Consider the following 13,573-nt stretch of genomic DNA (forward strand, 5'->3'; position numbering starts at 1 on the left):
TTTTTTTAATGATGTATGTTTCTCCCAAATTTCCTCCAGAAATTAGTATTGCTTGTATTTTAGCTTTAATGACAGGAATAAAATAAGTTCTCCAGACTTGTTACAATTTCAGGTTGGTGCTTATTTACATTTTCAGGTTGCTGAAATAATTTCAGAGGCGCGGGAAACCATTGTGACAGTAGACAAGCAGCAAGATGCAAGTGAGATAAGAAAACAAGAGCTTAAGGTATGGGGAGATTGTTCCACTTTTTAAGCAATTCAGTGTTTTAAAATGAAATAACTACAACTGATTGCATTTTTTTTCCTGCAGCTTCTGAAAAATATGAATGATATGGAATGGAGAGGGCAAATTTTCAAAGTTTTTATAAATCTTGGTAATGATGGCAATTGATTTTGATTTCCTTTTTTAAAAATAAATTTTGTTAAATTTAAGTATTTAAAAAAGCAACGTGGTGGCTGGGTTAATCCATAGTTTAGTAACACAAAGTTTTTTAGTACAAATCTCAAACTACAGCCTCAAATACTCTCTTTTTCCCTTAATATCTACTATCTCATATTTAAGCTAATACAGTTCTTATTATATAAACTAAATAAAAACATCATTATTACATTTATCAAATTTTTTTTAGCTTATACATATCTTAATTACTTTTACATTGAATCTTTACAGGAGCCTTGGTGGAGCAGTGGGCTAATGCCTCCTTAAGTAACACCAGCTGCCTGCAATTAGTGCAGGTTTGCATCCCACCAGGCTCAAGGTTGACTCAGCCTTCCATCCTTCCGAGGTAGGTAAAATGAGGACCCAGATTGTTGGGGGCAATTAAGCTGACTTTGTAATAATGCCGCTTGGGGTGTGTGTGAAAGCCCTAATAAGCAGGCATATACATAGAATGAAGGCTACTGCTAAGCTTGTAAGCCGCCCTGAGTCTTCGGAGAAGGGTGGGATATAAATGGAATAATAATAAAAATAAAAATAAAATAAAATGTTATTAGTTTTCCCAATTTTTAGTTTCCCATCAATATTCAAATTTAACATTTGATATTTATAATTTCCAGGTTTTAGGTAACCAAAGTTTTCTTTATCTCAATTTATAACAGAATCTAATATTCAAAATACGCATCTATTTGGGTATAATCTTGTTCTATTTCCTAAAAGTTATCTATTTCCCCCCATCTTACATCATCTAATTAATAATACAGTATCCCCTTTAATAAATCAAAACCCATTATATATATTGTCTGTGTTAATAAACATATTAAAACTATTTTTTTCTTTGGGGTCTAATTTTTAAGTATTAAACAAATAGCATCCTTATTTTCAACTAATTTCCAAATATTTTAAATTTAATGACCAAAATTTCTTTTATCTCATCTTCTCCCTTTGACCCTCTAATATGAAATCCCCTCTAATAAATCAAAATCCCAATTTTCTCCAGCCTTATTCTGGCTTTCTTTCTTTGACAACTAGCCTTCTATGTCAACACTTTTAAATCATCAAATAGAGCTCCCTCTATTATATATATTGTTTGGAATAAGAGATACCATTTAGTTGCCATTTATTTGGAAGGACTAGGCCATTTGTATTCCTTAAATCGTCTCCCTTTTATTCCAAATCCCCATAATTGTCCTGGTATGTTTATCTTCCATTCAGTCTGCTTTTCTTGCTCCTCAAATTTCTTCTGGTTTATATAGAAAGTCTTTTCCATTTTCAGTGTTGTCAGTCCCTTTTCTGGATATTCCATTGACTGTACTGTATTTGTTGGTCAATTAAGTCCTTTGTCTTAGTATTTGATTGTTCCACTTCTTCTGTTACCTTCTGCGATGTTAGTTCTTTAGTTGTAGTCGGAATTTGGGTTTGTATATCTAAGCTGACATCTTGTTCTTTTCTGTAACATCTTATTTCATCGCAAGCTGCATGTATTGCTTTCAGCATGGAAAGAATCTTTTCCTGGTCCTCATCCATTTCTTTCATGTGTTTATAAATAGTCTTTATAGTAGAAGTCATTTGTCAAGCAAGATTTTATAGTCCAAGGTATTTCAGCATCTCATATAGTATCCAATATTCCTCAAATAAAGAGATAGGAAGGCAATTCCCCACATATAACTCTGAAAGTCAGTAAAGGTTTACATTCACAGTTCGTAGGCCAGTTATGCCACCCAGCTGTTCTCTTACAGCTGAGTTTCTCACAGGTGATACCAAGGTCAGAAGAGTCTTATCTAAGATCTGGGCTTTGAGCCAAGTCTCTTTTAGGAAATAACAAGTTGTAGTACCAAACTTCACCACAAGATGTCACCGATGCCATTTAAAGTTTTTTAAGTCGAAAATTTTTATAATCCTTTTTCCAATTTTATTTCTTTTTTGTAGATAAAAAAAGTCTCTGTTCTGTTCCAGCTTACGACCAGCCCAGTTTGAATGTCAGGGACAACCCCTTTTTATAGTCAACAGGCTAGAAAAACCCAACCAAATTTATATACAAAAAAATCAAAAGTTCAAACAAGAGTTAAACCAAAAGTTCAAACAAGTTAAACAAGAATAACAGACCAGGACTCTAGCAGAAGATCTTCAAACGGTTGCCTTCAGCAACCAGCACCTCCCACACCTTCCCCTTTTATCAGCAGCCCCAAGGCGTGGCTTCTCATTGTCTTCTCCTCCTCTCACCGAGTTGCCTCATTGCCTTTCTCTGTTCTACTCTGCTGGATTGCCTCCTGCTCCTAGCGTCCCTGAATAGATCCAACTGTGAATTATCTACGTCCAATACCTCATGCTCACACGGCTGAGTCTGATGAGGAACATGATGGGAGGGGCCAGGCTGAGAGTCCTGCAGTGCATCAGAGCCTCCCTCTAACACCAAAAGTTCTCCAAACCCCTCTTCCTCCTCCTCTTCAGAATCATCAGACTCAGCTGCCGGTATCACAGGCTGATGTTGAATCACAACAGTCTCCAATAAAAATAGGAAAAATTTTGGTCTCCAAGTTTCAGGAACATATAAATCCAATTAGATTAAAGATATTCTTTTAGTGCTTTAATTCTAGGTAGCCAGTGGCTGCTATTCTTAGAGGGTGGGATAGAAATTCCCTTCCCTCTCTCCTCACAGGGGGAAAGATACTTCAGGATGCTTTTACAGGAAAAGAAAATACTTAGGGTAAAGATCTCACCCAGTTACATCCGGGTTGCTTTCAAAGTGCTTGGTGGTAAGTTTGACTTCCGTTATCTGCAGCCTAGTGACGGGCCATATTACTATGGTCGGTCTTTCCTCCGCCGGTTTGGAGGGCTGCCCTGGATCGAGTGGAAGGGCTACTACCCTCCTGCAATCAAGCGGGGGTCTTCTCCTTGCTCTTCACTCCTACAAGGCGATTCAATCTTTTCCAGGGTCCCCCAGTGGAGCGAAACCAAATGCGAAACCAAAAGTGGCCGTGATGGCAAACTGGAAGTCGATTTTGATTTCCTTTGGTGTATGTAACTTGAAGTTGGAAATAGAAGAAAATAAAGTAGAAGGATGGACAATGTGTTCAGGAAACCTCCTTCATTGAGGACACTTTCTATCACATTGGGGTCATCTCCCAGCTGCAAGGAAAGACTTGACTACTGTCGTGTACATCCCGGTTACCTCAGTGTCAGTGTGAATTCCCTTCACCAAGCCACCCTTCCACTTGCTCTAAAAAGGACAGCTGGTCCAGATCATGGTGATCAAGTTGTAGGCCACCTGGCCATGGACATGTTCCCTCCTTTGAAGCAATAGTTGGCTGCTCATTAGCTGAGTCAAATTCAGATTTGTAGAGGCTTTTGCATAGGGAGTGTCCTAAAACTATATTAAATAAGATGTTACCATTAATCTTTTATGGTTTTCAAAATGGTAACCTCAACTGTTGTATTGTCCACTAAAATTAGTACTCTCGGTGGGGGGGGGCGGTTGTATTACTTGAAGACTTCTTTCTTCATCCAGGTCTTTGCTGAGAAACTGATGAACAGATTTTGTGTCTGTTTTAGTTTCTTCTCCTTTTTTATTGTTTTATAATACTTTTATTGTATACTTTACTGTGTTTTGTTTTATTTTTATTGTATGCTACTTTATATCTTACAAAGTATTTCCAAAAGCTATTTTCACTGAGAGAAGCACAAAGACATATGAAATGATGGTATTTTTAATATTCATGTTGCAGAGATTTCATACTGGTGGAGGTTGCTGATTCCAGATTCTGATGAAGTAGCAGGATTTATCCAACCTTAGTTGATCACAGGAACCAAGAAGCATCTAGCTCTTTTGATATGGGAATGGGAGACCCAAAAATTCCAGACTTATGGACCAGATTGGAAAGACAAAAAGCACTTTTTGCAAGTAGGCAATGATAGAATTCATTGCCACTGTCAATAAAATTGGGTGTATGCAGGAATCAGCAGTTAGGTTGATTGAGATGTCTACTTTTTGTAGAGGCCTATAATATAATACCCAGTAATTCCAGGGCATAATTTTTTTTGCTTTCTTTCCAGCTGGCAGAAATAAAAGTGAAACTGATGGAAACAAAGTATGCTCTGGAAAAGTGCGTGGCCATGCAAGACTTCAGTCATGCTTCTGTGTTAAAGGAGAGGATTATAGAGCTGGAAGGTATAAAGAGCGGCTTGTTGAAAGAGACAGAAGAATCCAGAACTAAAGAGATATGCATGGAAAAGGTTCTGTATTTTACACTTGCTCTAGTTTTTCCAGTGTTTTCATATATACATATTAAGAACTGTGTATACAATTTGTTTGAAATGGCTTTTTAGAAGGAGAAAAGAATGCTTGTAGTTCAGATTTGAACTGTGAAGTCCTAGAGTCCTTTTAGTCCAGCACTGAAGATGTTACTTAGTTGGGTAATGAAATGTTTTCAAGAAAACAAGGTAAGAAAAGAACAAGGACTCCATAGGAAGAGAAACTGAAAATCCTGCTATGACCTGCGATCTCATCCAAAGATGCTAGTACCCTGTTAAAAAAGAAAGAAATGAGCCAGAATATCTCTGCATTTACCTATCTACAGTACCTAGTTTTCTACAAATGGGTTATTTCTCATGTATAAGTCTAGAAAAAAAATCCAATCGCTGCATCATTGCAGAACAAAACTAGATGTGAAATATGGGAATTAGAGTGATTGTTGCTGGAAAAATCTTTGGAAAAATCTGCAACTAGATCTCAAGATGGCCGATTGATTGAACAGACCATCTTCTTTAGTTGGAGTTGATAAATGTAGGGTCAAATTTTGCTTGCTTTCCTATAGAAATTGTTAATTCAATTGAGTGTTGCTCACTTTTGTTCTTGGTTAGCAGAAAGCAGCGTAGATATTTGGGCAGACAGAAATCCTGAACTAAGCTATGATGCTTTTATTTTAAAAGAGTGATCCAGAAACACTTCTGAAGTGTTTGATGATGTGCAATGAACTTCTGAAGCAGGTCTCACTTTCCAAAGGATTAGGACCCACATTGGATGGAATAATTGAATCCCTGGTATGTGGCAACCTTATGATATATATCACAATATAGAAGAAGTGTGCTAAGCAGGAGCAAGTATATGTGGTCTCAAATACTTTTTTCTATCTCAGGTAGCTATACTTGTTCTGCATTCTATTCTGCATGTATATCCACAAAAGGCAGCCAAGGACCACCAAAAATGAATTAGTTTGAACTGTATAGGATTTCACTTTGCAGGCACCTCACACAGCTTTTCTACTTCAGCTCTCCATTGGATTACAGATGGAATCAGTTTTAGCTTTTGGGTAGTTCATGGCAACTTGGTTTGGGATCTCCCAACCTTATTTCTACCAAAGAAGGAGATAAAGTTTTATATAAGTTAGAGATTCACTATTTTTCCATTTTTCCACTATTTGTCCTTTTTTATATAGTTCTTTCAAACAAATCTGAGCAATCCATCCATATATTTGACCACCGGCATAAGCATTTGTTAAAATCAGTTCATGCTTTTTTGTTTGCAAAAGCATCCCCAAGGGGAGGTTAAAGAATTTAGCCCTCCATCCTCTGTAGTTACCCTGGTCTCTTTGGTTACCAAAATAAGTTTCTTAACTTAACAAGCAAGTGGCTACAAGGTCCTCTTCTGTTCAATATATCTTGCTATGTTTGTTCTTCTAGATAATTCCAGGAATTACTAATATCCATCCTGCTGTGCGAAACATGGCAGTGCTGTGCTTGGGCTGCTGTGGCCTGCAGAGCAAGGAGTTTGCGAGTCAGCACCTCACTTTGTTGTTGCAAGTAAGTAGGTTTCATTTTTCATGAAATGTCTGATAGAATGTGGAAAGCCTGAGGAAGAAGAGCGCCTATTGCAACAGGTATTCTTGAGTCCAAAAGAGTAGGAAAATGTGTGAAGGGAACCCAGAGTAACTCCACTTCGCTTTCATAGGCACAAATTGATTTGGTTGGCTTTCAAGTTCAGAGTCAGGCCCAACAATGCTGGCCAACTCAGCAAATATTAGTACTTTGGAAAGATCTTTGTTGTTAGGAGAGTATAATGTAATAGAATCTTGAAAATCTATCAAGTAATACTCTAAATCAACCTATAATAATTAAAGAGGAGTTACTTGGAGTCTCTTTCTCACACTTCTTCCCTCCCTGGATTGAGAGGTCTGTCTTGCAAGTAGATGGGAGCCACTACATTGGCATCCTGGAATTTTAAAGAAGGTCCAGTTGTGCTATACCATGCTAAGAGGGTGAGTGGATGGGTGGGCTGCAGAGAAATAGCCAGCTTGTAGAAAACATTTCCCATTTACAATTGGCCACAAGTTCTATGTAGTGATTATGCTGGGAACTATAACTGGGACATGGAGCTTCTAACTAAAAAGTAGGCAAACCTGGACCAGCAAAATGCTGTCAATCCATATTGCGGCAAATAGCTGTGGTATTTATTTCCTATCTTCTTACTTTCACATTCTGTTTAAAATAAATCCTACGCAGGAAAACTCATACTTTTCAATTGTAATATCAGCATCTATTCAAAGTCTGATGTTCTGAATGTTGGACTTGAAACACTGGCAACATCTCTTTCCATTGTCCTTCATCAGGAGTCTCCAAATTTGGCAACTTTTAAGACTTGTGGACTTCAATTCTCAAATTGAATTTTGGGAGTTGAAGTCCACAAGTCTTAAAAGTTGTCAAGTTTGGAGATCCCTGTCTTGTATCCATGGTAGAAGAGCATTCTTCTGGAAGGTGTAAGACTAAACACAGTAGTTTCCCAAGTTTGGGGTTGTGACTTGTTCCCCAACCAGTTTGAGGCTGCAGAGGCATTAGCAGAAGTGTTTGATTGGGGAACCACTGGAAAAGATGCAGGTGGGGAGAGGGCTAAGGATGGGAATAGGAAAAAAAATAAAACTCCAATTTCTGTTCTGAAAAAACTCTCCAGATACCCAAACTGCTGTCAACATTTCTTGGCAGTATGACCAAATGCTGACTGCCCAATTCTGGGCCAGTTTGAGAGGCTGTGGGAAGCTCCTTACATCTCAGAAGTCCCCTGCTTCAGTTTCTACTTTCAATTTTTGCATTTCACCAGAAATTGGCTATTTTGCTTCTGTCTTGATTGCATGTTTGAAGGAGTGTGCAGATTTTGAGAAGGCCATTGTTCAGATTTATAGCCCAATTTATAGCCCTTTAAAGAGTCTGAGAATTTTTTTTATGGCTCAAGCAATGAATTATAGTTTAAATTATACAGATTCATAGGTCCTGTTTGGTCTTTCTAATCTTATTCAGATATTGCAAATTGATGAAATGAAGATAAAACTGAGTGCTTTAAAAGCAGTCTTTGATCAACTAATGATATTTGGAATAGAACCGTTCAAAGACAGAAAAGTTCAAACTGGAAATGAAGAAAATGAGAGTGAGAAAACAAAAGAAGAAACAGCTACCATTCACAATCTTCTTCAGCTTCTTTCTGGGTTTCTAGATAGTGAGGTATGACTGAAACTAGCAAATATGCAGGTAAATTTTAATTTCATGTTTGGAAAAATATAAAGAGAAAAATTGAGCATAATATTTCCCTGACTGGTATTAGCAACATAACACAAACATTGAATGAAAAATGCTAATGTCAGTTATATATCACTCATCTGAAGAGAGACGTGTTGAAATAGTAATGAGAGCTTTTTTTATTGCTTCAGATTAATTTCTTCTAGTGAACGTTCAAAGGTACAACTGCATTGAAAAAAGTTACTTATGATTAGTTTTCATGCTTAAATTGTAACATCCCCATGGTCCATGATCAGAATTTGAGCACTGGACAATTGGCATGTATTTATGACAGTTGCTTTGTCCCACGGTCATGTGATTGCCATTTGTGACTTTCCCACCCAGCTTCCAACAAGCATAGTCAATGGGGGAAGCCAGATTTGCCTAACGAGCACATAATTCACTTAACTGCAGTGATTCACTTAATAACTGTGGCAAAAAGGTTGTAAAATGGAGCAAAACTCACTTAACAATTGCTTTGCTTAGCAATGGAAATTTTGGGCTCAGTAGTGGTTATAAGTCGAGGACTACCTGTAAATGCAATCATGCAGAATGAAACTTAGGGTAGATGTTGCAGCTCCAATTTTCTATGGAATAATTGCTGGAATACACTTGTGTAAATCTGTTCTCCAGTTTTCAGAAATTAGAACTGAGGCGTCCGAGGGATTGGCAAAGCTCCTATTTTCTGGCCGGCTAATCAGCGCTAAGCTTCTTTCTCGGCTGGTTTTGTTGTGGTATAATCCAGTGACAGAAGAGGATACACGTCTTCGACATGCCTTGGGAGTTTTTTTCCCTTTATTTGCATATTCAAATAGGTATATTCTGTGTATATGTGTTTCTGTGTAGTATTTTTTAATATACAGGTCCTCACAACAGTTTGTTTAGTGACAGTTCAAAGTTGGCACTAAACAAAGTTACTCATGACTGTTTTTCACACTTATGACTGTTGCAGCATCCCCATGGTCATGTGATCAAAATTCAGACACTTAGCAACTGACTAATTATGATGGTTGCAGTTTCATGTGATCACCTTTTGCCACCTTCTGATAAGCAAAGTCAATGGGAAAGCCAGAATCACTTAACAGTGGTGTTACTAGCTTAACAACTTCAGTGATTCACTTAACAACTGTGGCAAGAAAGGTAATAAAATAGGGCAAAATTCACTTAACAATATTCTCGCTTAGCAGCAAAAGTTTTGGGTTTAATTATGGTTGTAAGATGAGGACTACCTATATTTTAAATAGCTCAATGAGAACTTAATTGAAAAGAAAAAAATACTGTGAGTTTTTTATTTGAATAATAACAACTACCTAACTGATTTGCTACATGTTTTCTTAAAAATAATTTTTGTTGAATTTTTTACTGGGTATATTTCAACCTTATCGTCCACATACTTCTAGGTGTTATTAGGTATCTATTTTTATGACCATGTGCTATAAAAGAGCAGAAGGATCCACAGTAAGATACTAATTACTGTTATTAGAATATTAGATTACCCTGTTGCTGTTTGCTGTCATTTGTATCTGATGCCACTTTCACAAAATATTCTTTCATCTGGACATAGAATTGGTTTGTCTTATGTTAGTTGAAAAATTGATGCAGATGGGTGCATTTGATGTTATGTTAAGACCTTACCTGTTACATTTTAAAAATGCAGAACCAATCAGGAATGCTTTGAAGAAACCTTTCTTCCAACATTGCAAATATTATTTAATGCTCCAGCTTCATCACCATTGTCAGAGGTTGATGTAGCTAACGTTGCTGAACTTCTGGTGGATTTAACAAGACCCAGTGGATTGAATCAGTGCTTTCAGAACTTCCAGGTAGGGTGAATTGTATGTGAGGATGCTGTTTTGTTTGATCTGAGATTAGAAAGCCCTCAAAATATGTGTTAAAGCCTCCTCTTCTTTGCAGTAATACTTTTGTTGAAATTGTGGACAATTTATACTTGGACATTACCACATTGTAATGGCTTTTTCAGGGTTTGACAGTTCATGATAATTTAGCGGTGAAAATATGCAATGAAATTTTGACGGATGCAAGTGCACCAGATGTCCGGATATACACAAAAGCTCTCTGTTCCTTAGAACTCAGTAAGGATTTCACAAATGACCTCATGGATTTACTTGAGGATATTCTTGTGGTAAGCCATAGCCTAATGATATACAGATATACACATACCAATACAGATTCAGAGGGTTTCTTGTAAAATTTCTGAGACACGTCTTATCAGAGAGAGTGAGAAGAAACAATATTTGTCCTCTGAAATCTCCATTCTCCAAAAACCCGAGTTTGCAAAAAATAATTAAAAATTATCGTTTTGGGGCCACCAGGTTTCCTTATCTTCTAATTTCTTCTGAGGAAAAGCCCTGAAGCCAGGGTTTATCAAACATTGTGGTGCCATGATCCTATAAAATAATAAATAAATTTGTTTGAAGTTCATTTATCAATATGCTAAGCTTGTAAGCTGCCCTGAGTCTTCGGAGAAGGGCGGGATATAAATGGAATTAAAATAAAAAATAAATATGCTAGATGTCTCATTGGAACTCATCGGCTAGAACACCCTGGGAAATTTAAAATGATCTTCCCTCTTAAAAATATGTTGATAAAAAAATCCAAAACAAAAATTCTATGCAGAATTCTCATTCCACATTTTATCAACCTAGATTGCCAGTGTGTGGATGTCGCATGTAGAGAATCCATAGCCCACTCTAAAAAAAGTTGAAAGTTCTCCCTGTCCTCAGAAACTCAAATAAGTGACAAAATGGAAAGTTTCACAAACTGGAAGGAAGTCAGCTTGGTTCATAAAACAAGAGCAGGCAGGAAGCAGGAAATGGACATAAGTGTTTCCTCAGATACCAAAACGTGTAATACTTTTATCTAGAGCAGGGGTCTTCAAGCATGGCCCTTTTACGACTTGTGGACTTCAAGTCCCAGAGTTCCTCAGCCAGGAGCAAGCTGGGAGATACAGATATAATGGTAGCAGCCACAGAAATAAGAGGAAGAAAAGTATATTGTCAAATAATGTATCAGTGAGAATAAATGATGATAAAATGGGAATTATGGGGAAAGAAAAAGAGTGCAAATTAATTTAGTCATTTTCTATAGGAAATCTCTATGCAGACTTAGGTAGATATCCCTTCCCTCTTTCATGGTTCTCAATGAAGAAATAGGGGCAATTACTTCAGTGTTAGCTCTCAGTTTCTTTTGGCCTGATTCTTAAGAGCTGGGTGTTTTGGAGCAGGGTCCACCTTGACTCTTTTTGAGTCTCTCCTCAATCTGTATGGATACCTGTGTAGTCTTGTTAGCCTTCTATGTTGTTATACTTTCTCATCTTCTCATCCTCTTCCTCATCTACCTATCTTGGGAAATTTGTCAGAATGAGCGAAAGAGAATCTGAGTGGGCCTAAGTGCGAAGCACTCTTGAAAACTTCTCCTGTGCCTATCCTTTGGGCGCAATGGGGAGTGGTCATTGGACTTAGAGTTAAGCTCCCTTTCTTTTGGGGGCAAAGTTGACTTTCTTTTGGGGGCAAAGTTGAGAAAGGAATCTTGATTCCATCTGGATGGGCCAAAAGGGTTGCTGCTGGCCAAGAGCCACTTCAAACCATTCCATTCACCACAGTTGCTACTCTCAGTTTGAGAAGGACATAAGAGAATTATATGAAAAACTTGAAAATCTTCAACAAGGAATCATATTTATTTATTTAACAGTCTCTGGTTGTTGTTCACAGATTTCAGGAATCAGTTTTGAGTGACTTCTGTGGTTTTCAAATATTAATAAAATTATCCCATGTTATTTGCAGTAATGCACTATTCATAGAGAGATATTATTTGCATTTCTATTTGTTAATGAACTTCTTAGCCCAACATTCAATTCCAATACCAACCCACATTTAGGATCAACAAATGTCCATTATGTACACTTCTAAATAAGCTGTTGTTGACTTCTCTATTACAGAAAGTAAAAGATAAAATGTCTTTAAAAATGGTTGAAAAAGTCAAGAACAACTTAAGCAAGGGAAGCCATGTTGATGGACGTGTTTCTAAAGAAAAGGACATTGCAGAAATAGCAGCAAACAATTTGGACTGCAATAAACCATGTACTTCCACTAGCCAGAATGAGGAAGGTAACACAGAGAACATACTATACTGTATTTTTTTAATTTAGAGAATTAAAAATGGGGTAGGGGAGAAATTTGTGTATTAAGTTTGTATTATACCAGTGGGGGAATTGCTCAGTTTTTACATAATGCCATTATCATGTGTATTCATGGATGACATTTATGTTGGCATTAATATGTTGCCATGACTGTTGGGACTGGAAGCCCAGGTCTAGGTGTGTTTCACTTCTGTCTCCTCTTTAGTGGTTATCTTAAAGCCCTGCCCTCCAGGATTGCTGAACATAGCACTGTTTATGCTCCTTTTAAGTGGGGAGTACAGACATTTTTGCTCAAGAAATAAGTCATTGACTCATATGTTGCTTCGGAAATAGTTTGTTTAGATGGAGGTGTAGCAGATTCTTTCATTCATATTTGTATGCCTCTCCACCAATCACCCTGGCTCAACACATAGTGATGAGCTCAGAGTGGGGTTGTTCTGAAGTTGCTGACTAGGAATATAGCTGCTATTCCTTTAATTAACAGAAGAACTTCTGCAGACTGCAAATGTTATGTTTGTTTTGATATTAGAAGAGGTATAGTACACCAAATAACTTCAAATGACTCACTTGTCTTGACTGGTACCCTTGTCTCAGAAGCTAGTGGAAGTAAGTTCCAGAAATTTCCTTGTATTTGCAATCCCAAAATTAGGAGCTATGTTCCAGCATATAATTAGCATGAGATGCTCTGATTAGAATAGCAACATTGACTTTGTCCAAGTTGTTCGATATGTTGTCCTAAATAGGTGATAAAGTAATCAGTCCTACTAAAGAGACAGAGTACACACCTCTAAAGCCAAGATCTACAAGAAACAGAGCAACAAAAGGTAATAATCCTCTGAAGCAAACATACTTTTGCTTTGTAAACCTTTCTCATAAGTATTTGTTTGGCTAAAGAAAGGACATGTATGAATGTATGCATGAGCTGAACTGAAAAACATAGACACTCACTTTTGGGGCCACTTCGACTTTATTGAAGTGACGTGTTATATTGGCTTTATTTTTAGCTGTAAATTCTCATGGAATCAAACCCTTATTGCATGAGATACATCCAATGACACTGGACACTTAAGATTCATTGGGGGAAGAGGAAGCTATAATGCTAGGGTGCATCTTTCTGTGGAACACCTCTTGAGAAATTACAGGTTCATGGTTTAAAACTTAGATATGTACATGTTGTGTATCCCTTTTAGGTCTGAGAAAAATAGAACTGCAGACTGAGCACAGAAGTGGACATTCTAGAACTAAAGGGTCTGAAAATGACAGGTAATTTGAGTTATGTGATAATTTCTGCTATTGGGATTAGACATGCATTCAATTTTCTTCTTCCTTTGTGATTAAAAAATTACATTGGGCTATTCAGTGTAGATGACCAGGCTGAACCCAAGGGCGAGACCAAACACATCACCAGCCTGGAGTCCCAAGTCTCTTTAAGACCT

At 37.3% G+C, this 13,573-nt stretch overlaps 1 protein-coding gene across 5 annotated transcripts in view; it reads left to right on the forward strand.

The window, feature by feature from the left end:
- The window catches only part of NCAPG (non-SMC condensin I complex subunit G), a 40,835-nt gene that overhangs the window by 25,798 nt on the left and 1,464 nt on the right, over nucleotides 1-13,573 (forward strand). For 4 of the 5 annotated variants that reach the window (XM_083367277.1, XM_083367279.1, XM_083367281.1 and 1 more), the window contains exons 11-21: nucleotides 137-226; nucleotides 4,490-4,669; nucleotides 5,366-5,476; nucleotides 6,116-6,235; nucleotides 7,724-7,924; nucleotides 8,612-8,793; nucleotides 9,636-9,801; nucleotides 9,960-10,121; nucleotides 11,937-12,105; nucleotides 12,881-12,961; nucleotides 13,328-13,400. In XM_083367277.1, coding sequence (XP_083223403.1) covers nucleotides 137-226; nucleotides 4,490-4,669; nucleotides 5,366-5,476; nucleotides 6,116-6,235; nucleotides 7,724-7,924; nucleotides 8,612-8,793; nucleotides 9,636-9,801; nucleotides 9,960-10,121; nucleotides 11,937-12,105; nucleotides 12,881-12,961; nucleotides 13,328-13,400 — 1,535 coding nt within the window. The remainder of the gene's footprint in view (nucleotides 1-136; nucleotides 227-4,489; nucleotides 4,670-5,365; nucleotides 5,477-6,115; nucleotides 6,236-7,723; nucleotides 7,925-8,611; nucleotides 8,794-9,635; nucleotides 9,802-9,959; nucleotides 10,122-11,936; nucleotides 12,106-12,880; nucleotides 12,962-13,327; nucleotides 13,401-13,573) is intronic. The other variant, XM_083367280.1, reaches the window with a different exon arrangement.

This window comes from Vipera ursinii (genome assembly GCF_947247035.1).
Source record: "Vipera ursinii genome assembly, chromosome: 7".
Taxonomy (NCBI): domain Eukaryota; kingdom Metazoa; phylum Chordata; class Lepidosauria; order Squamata; family Viperidae; genus Vipera; species Vipera ursinii.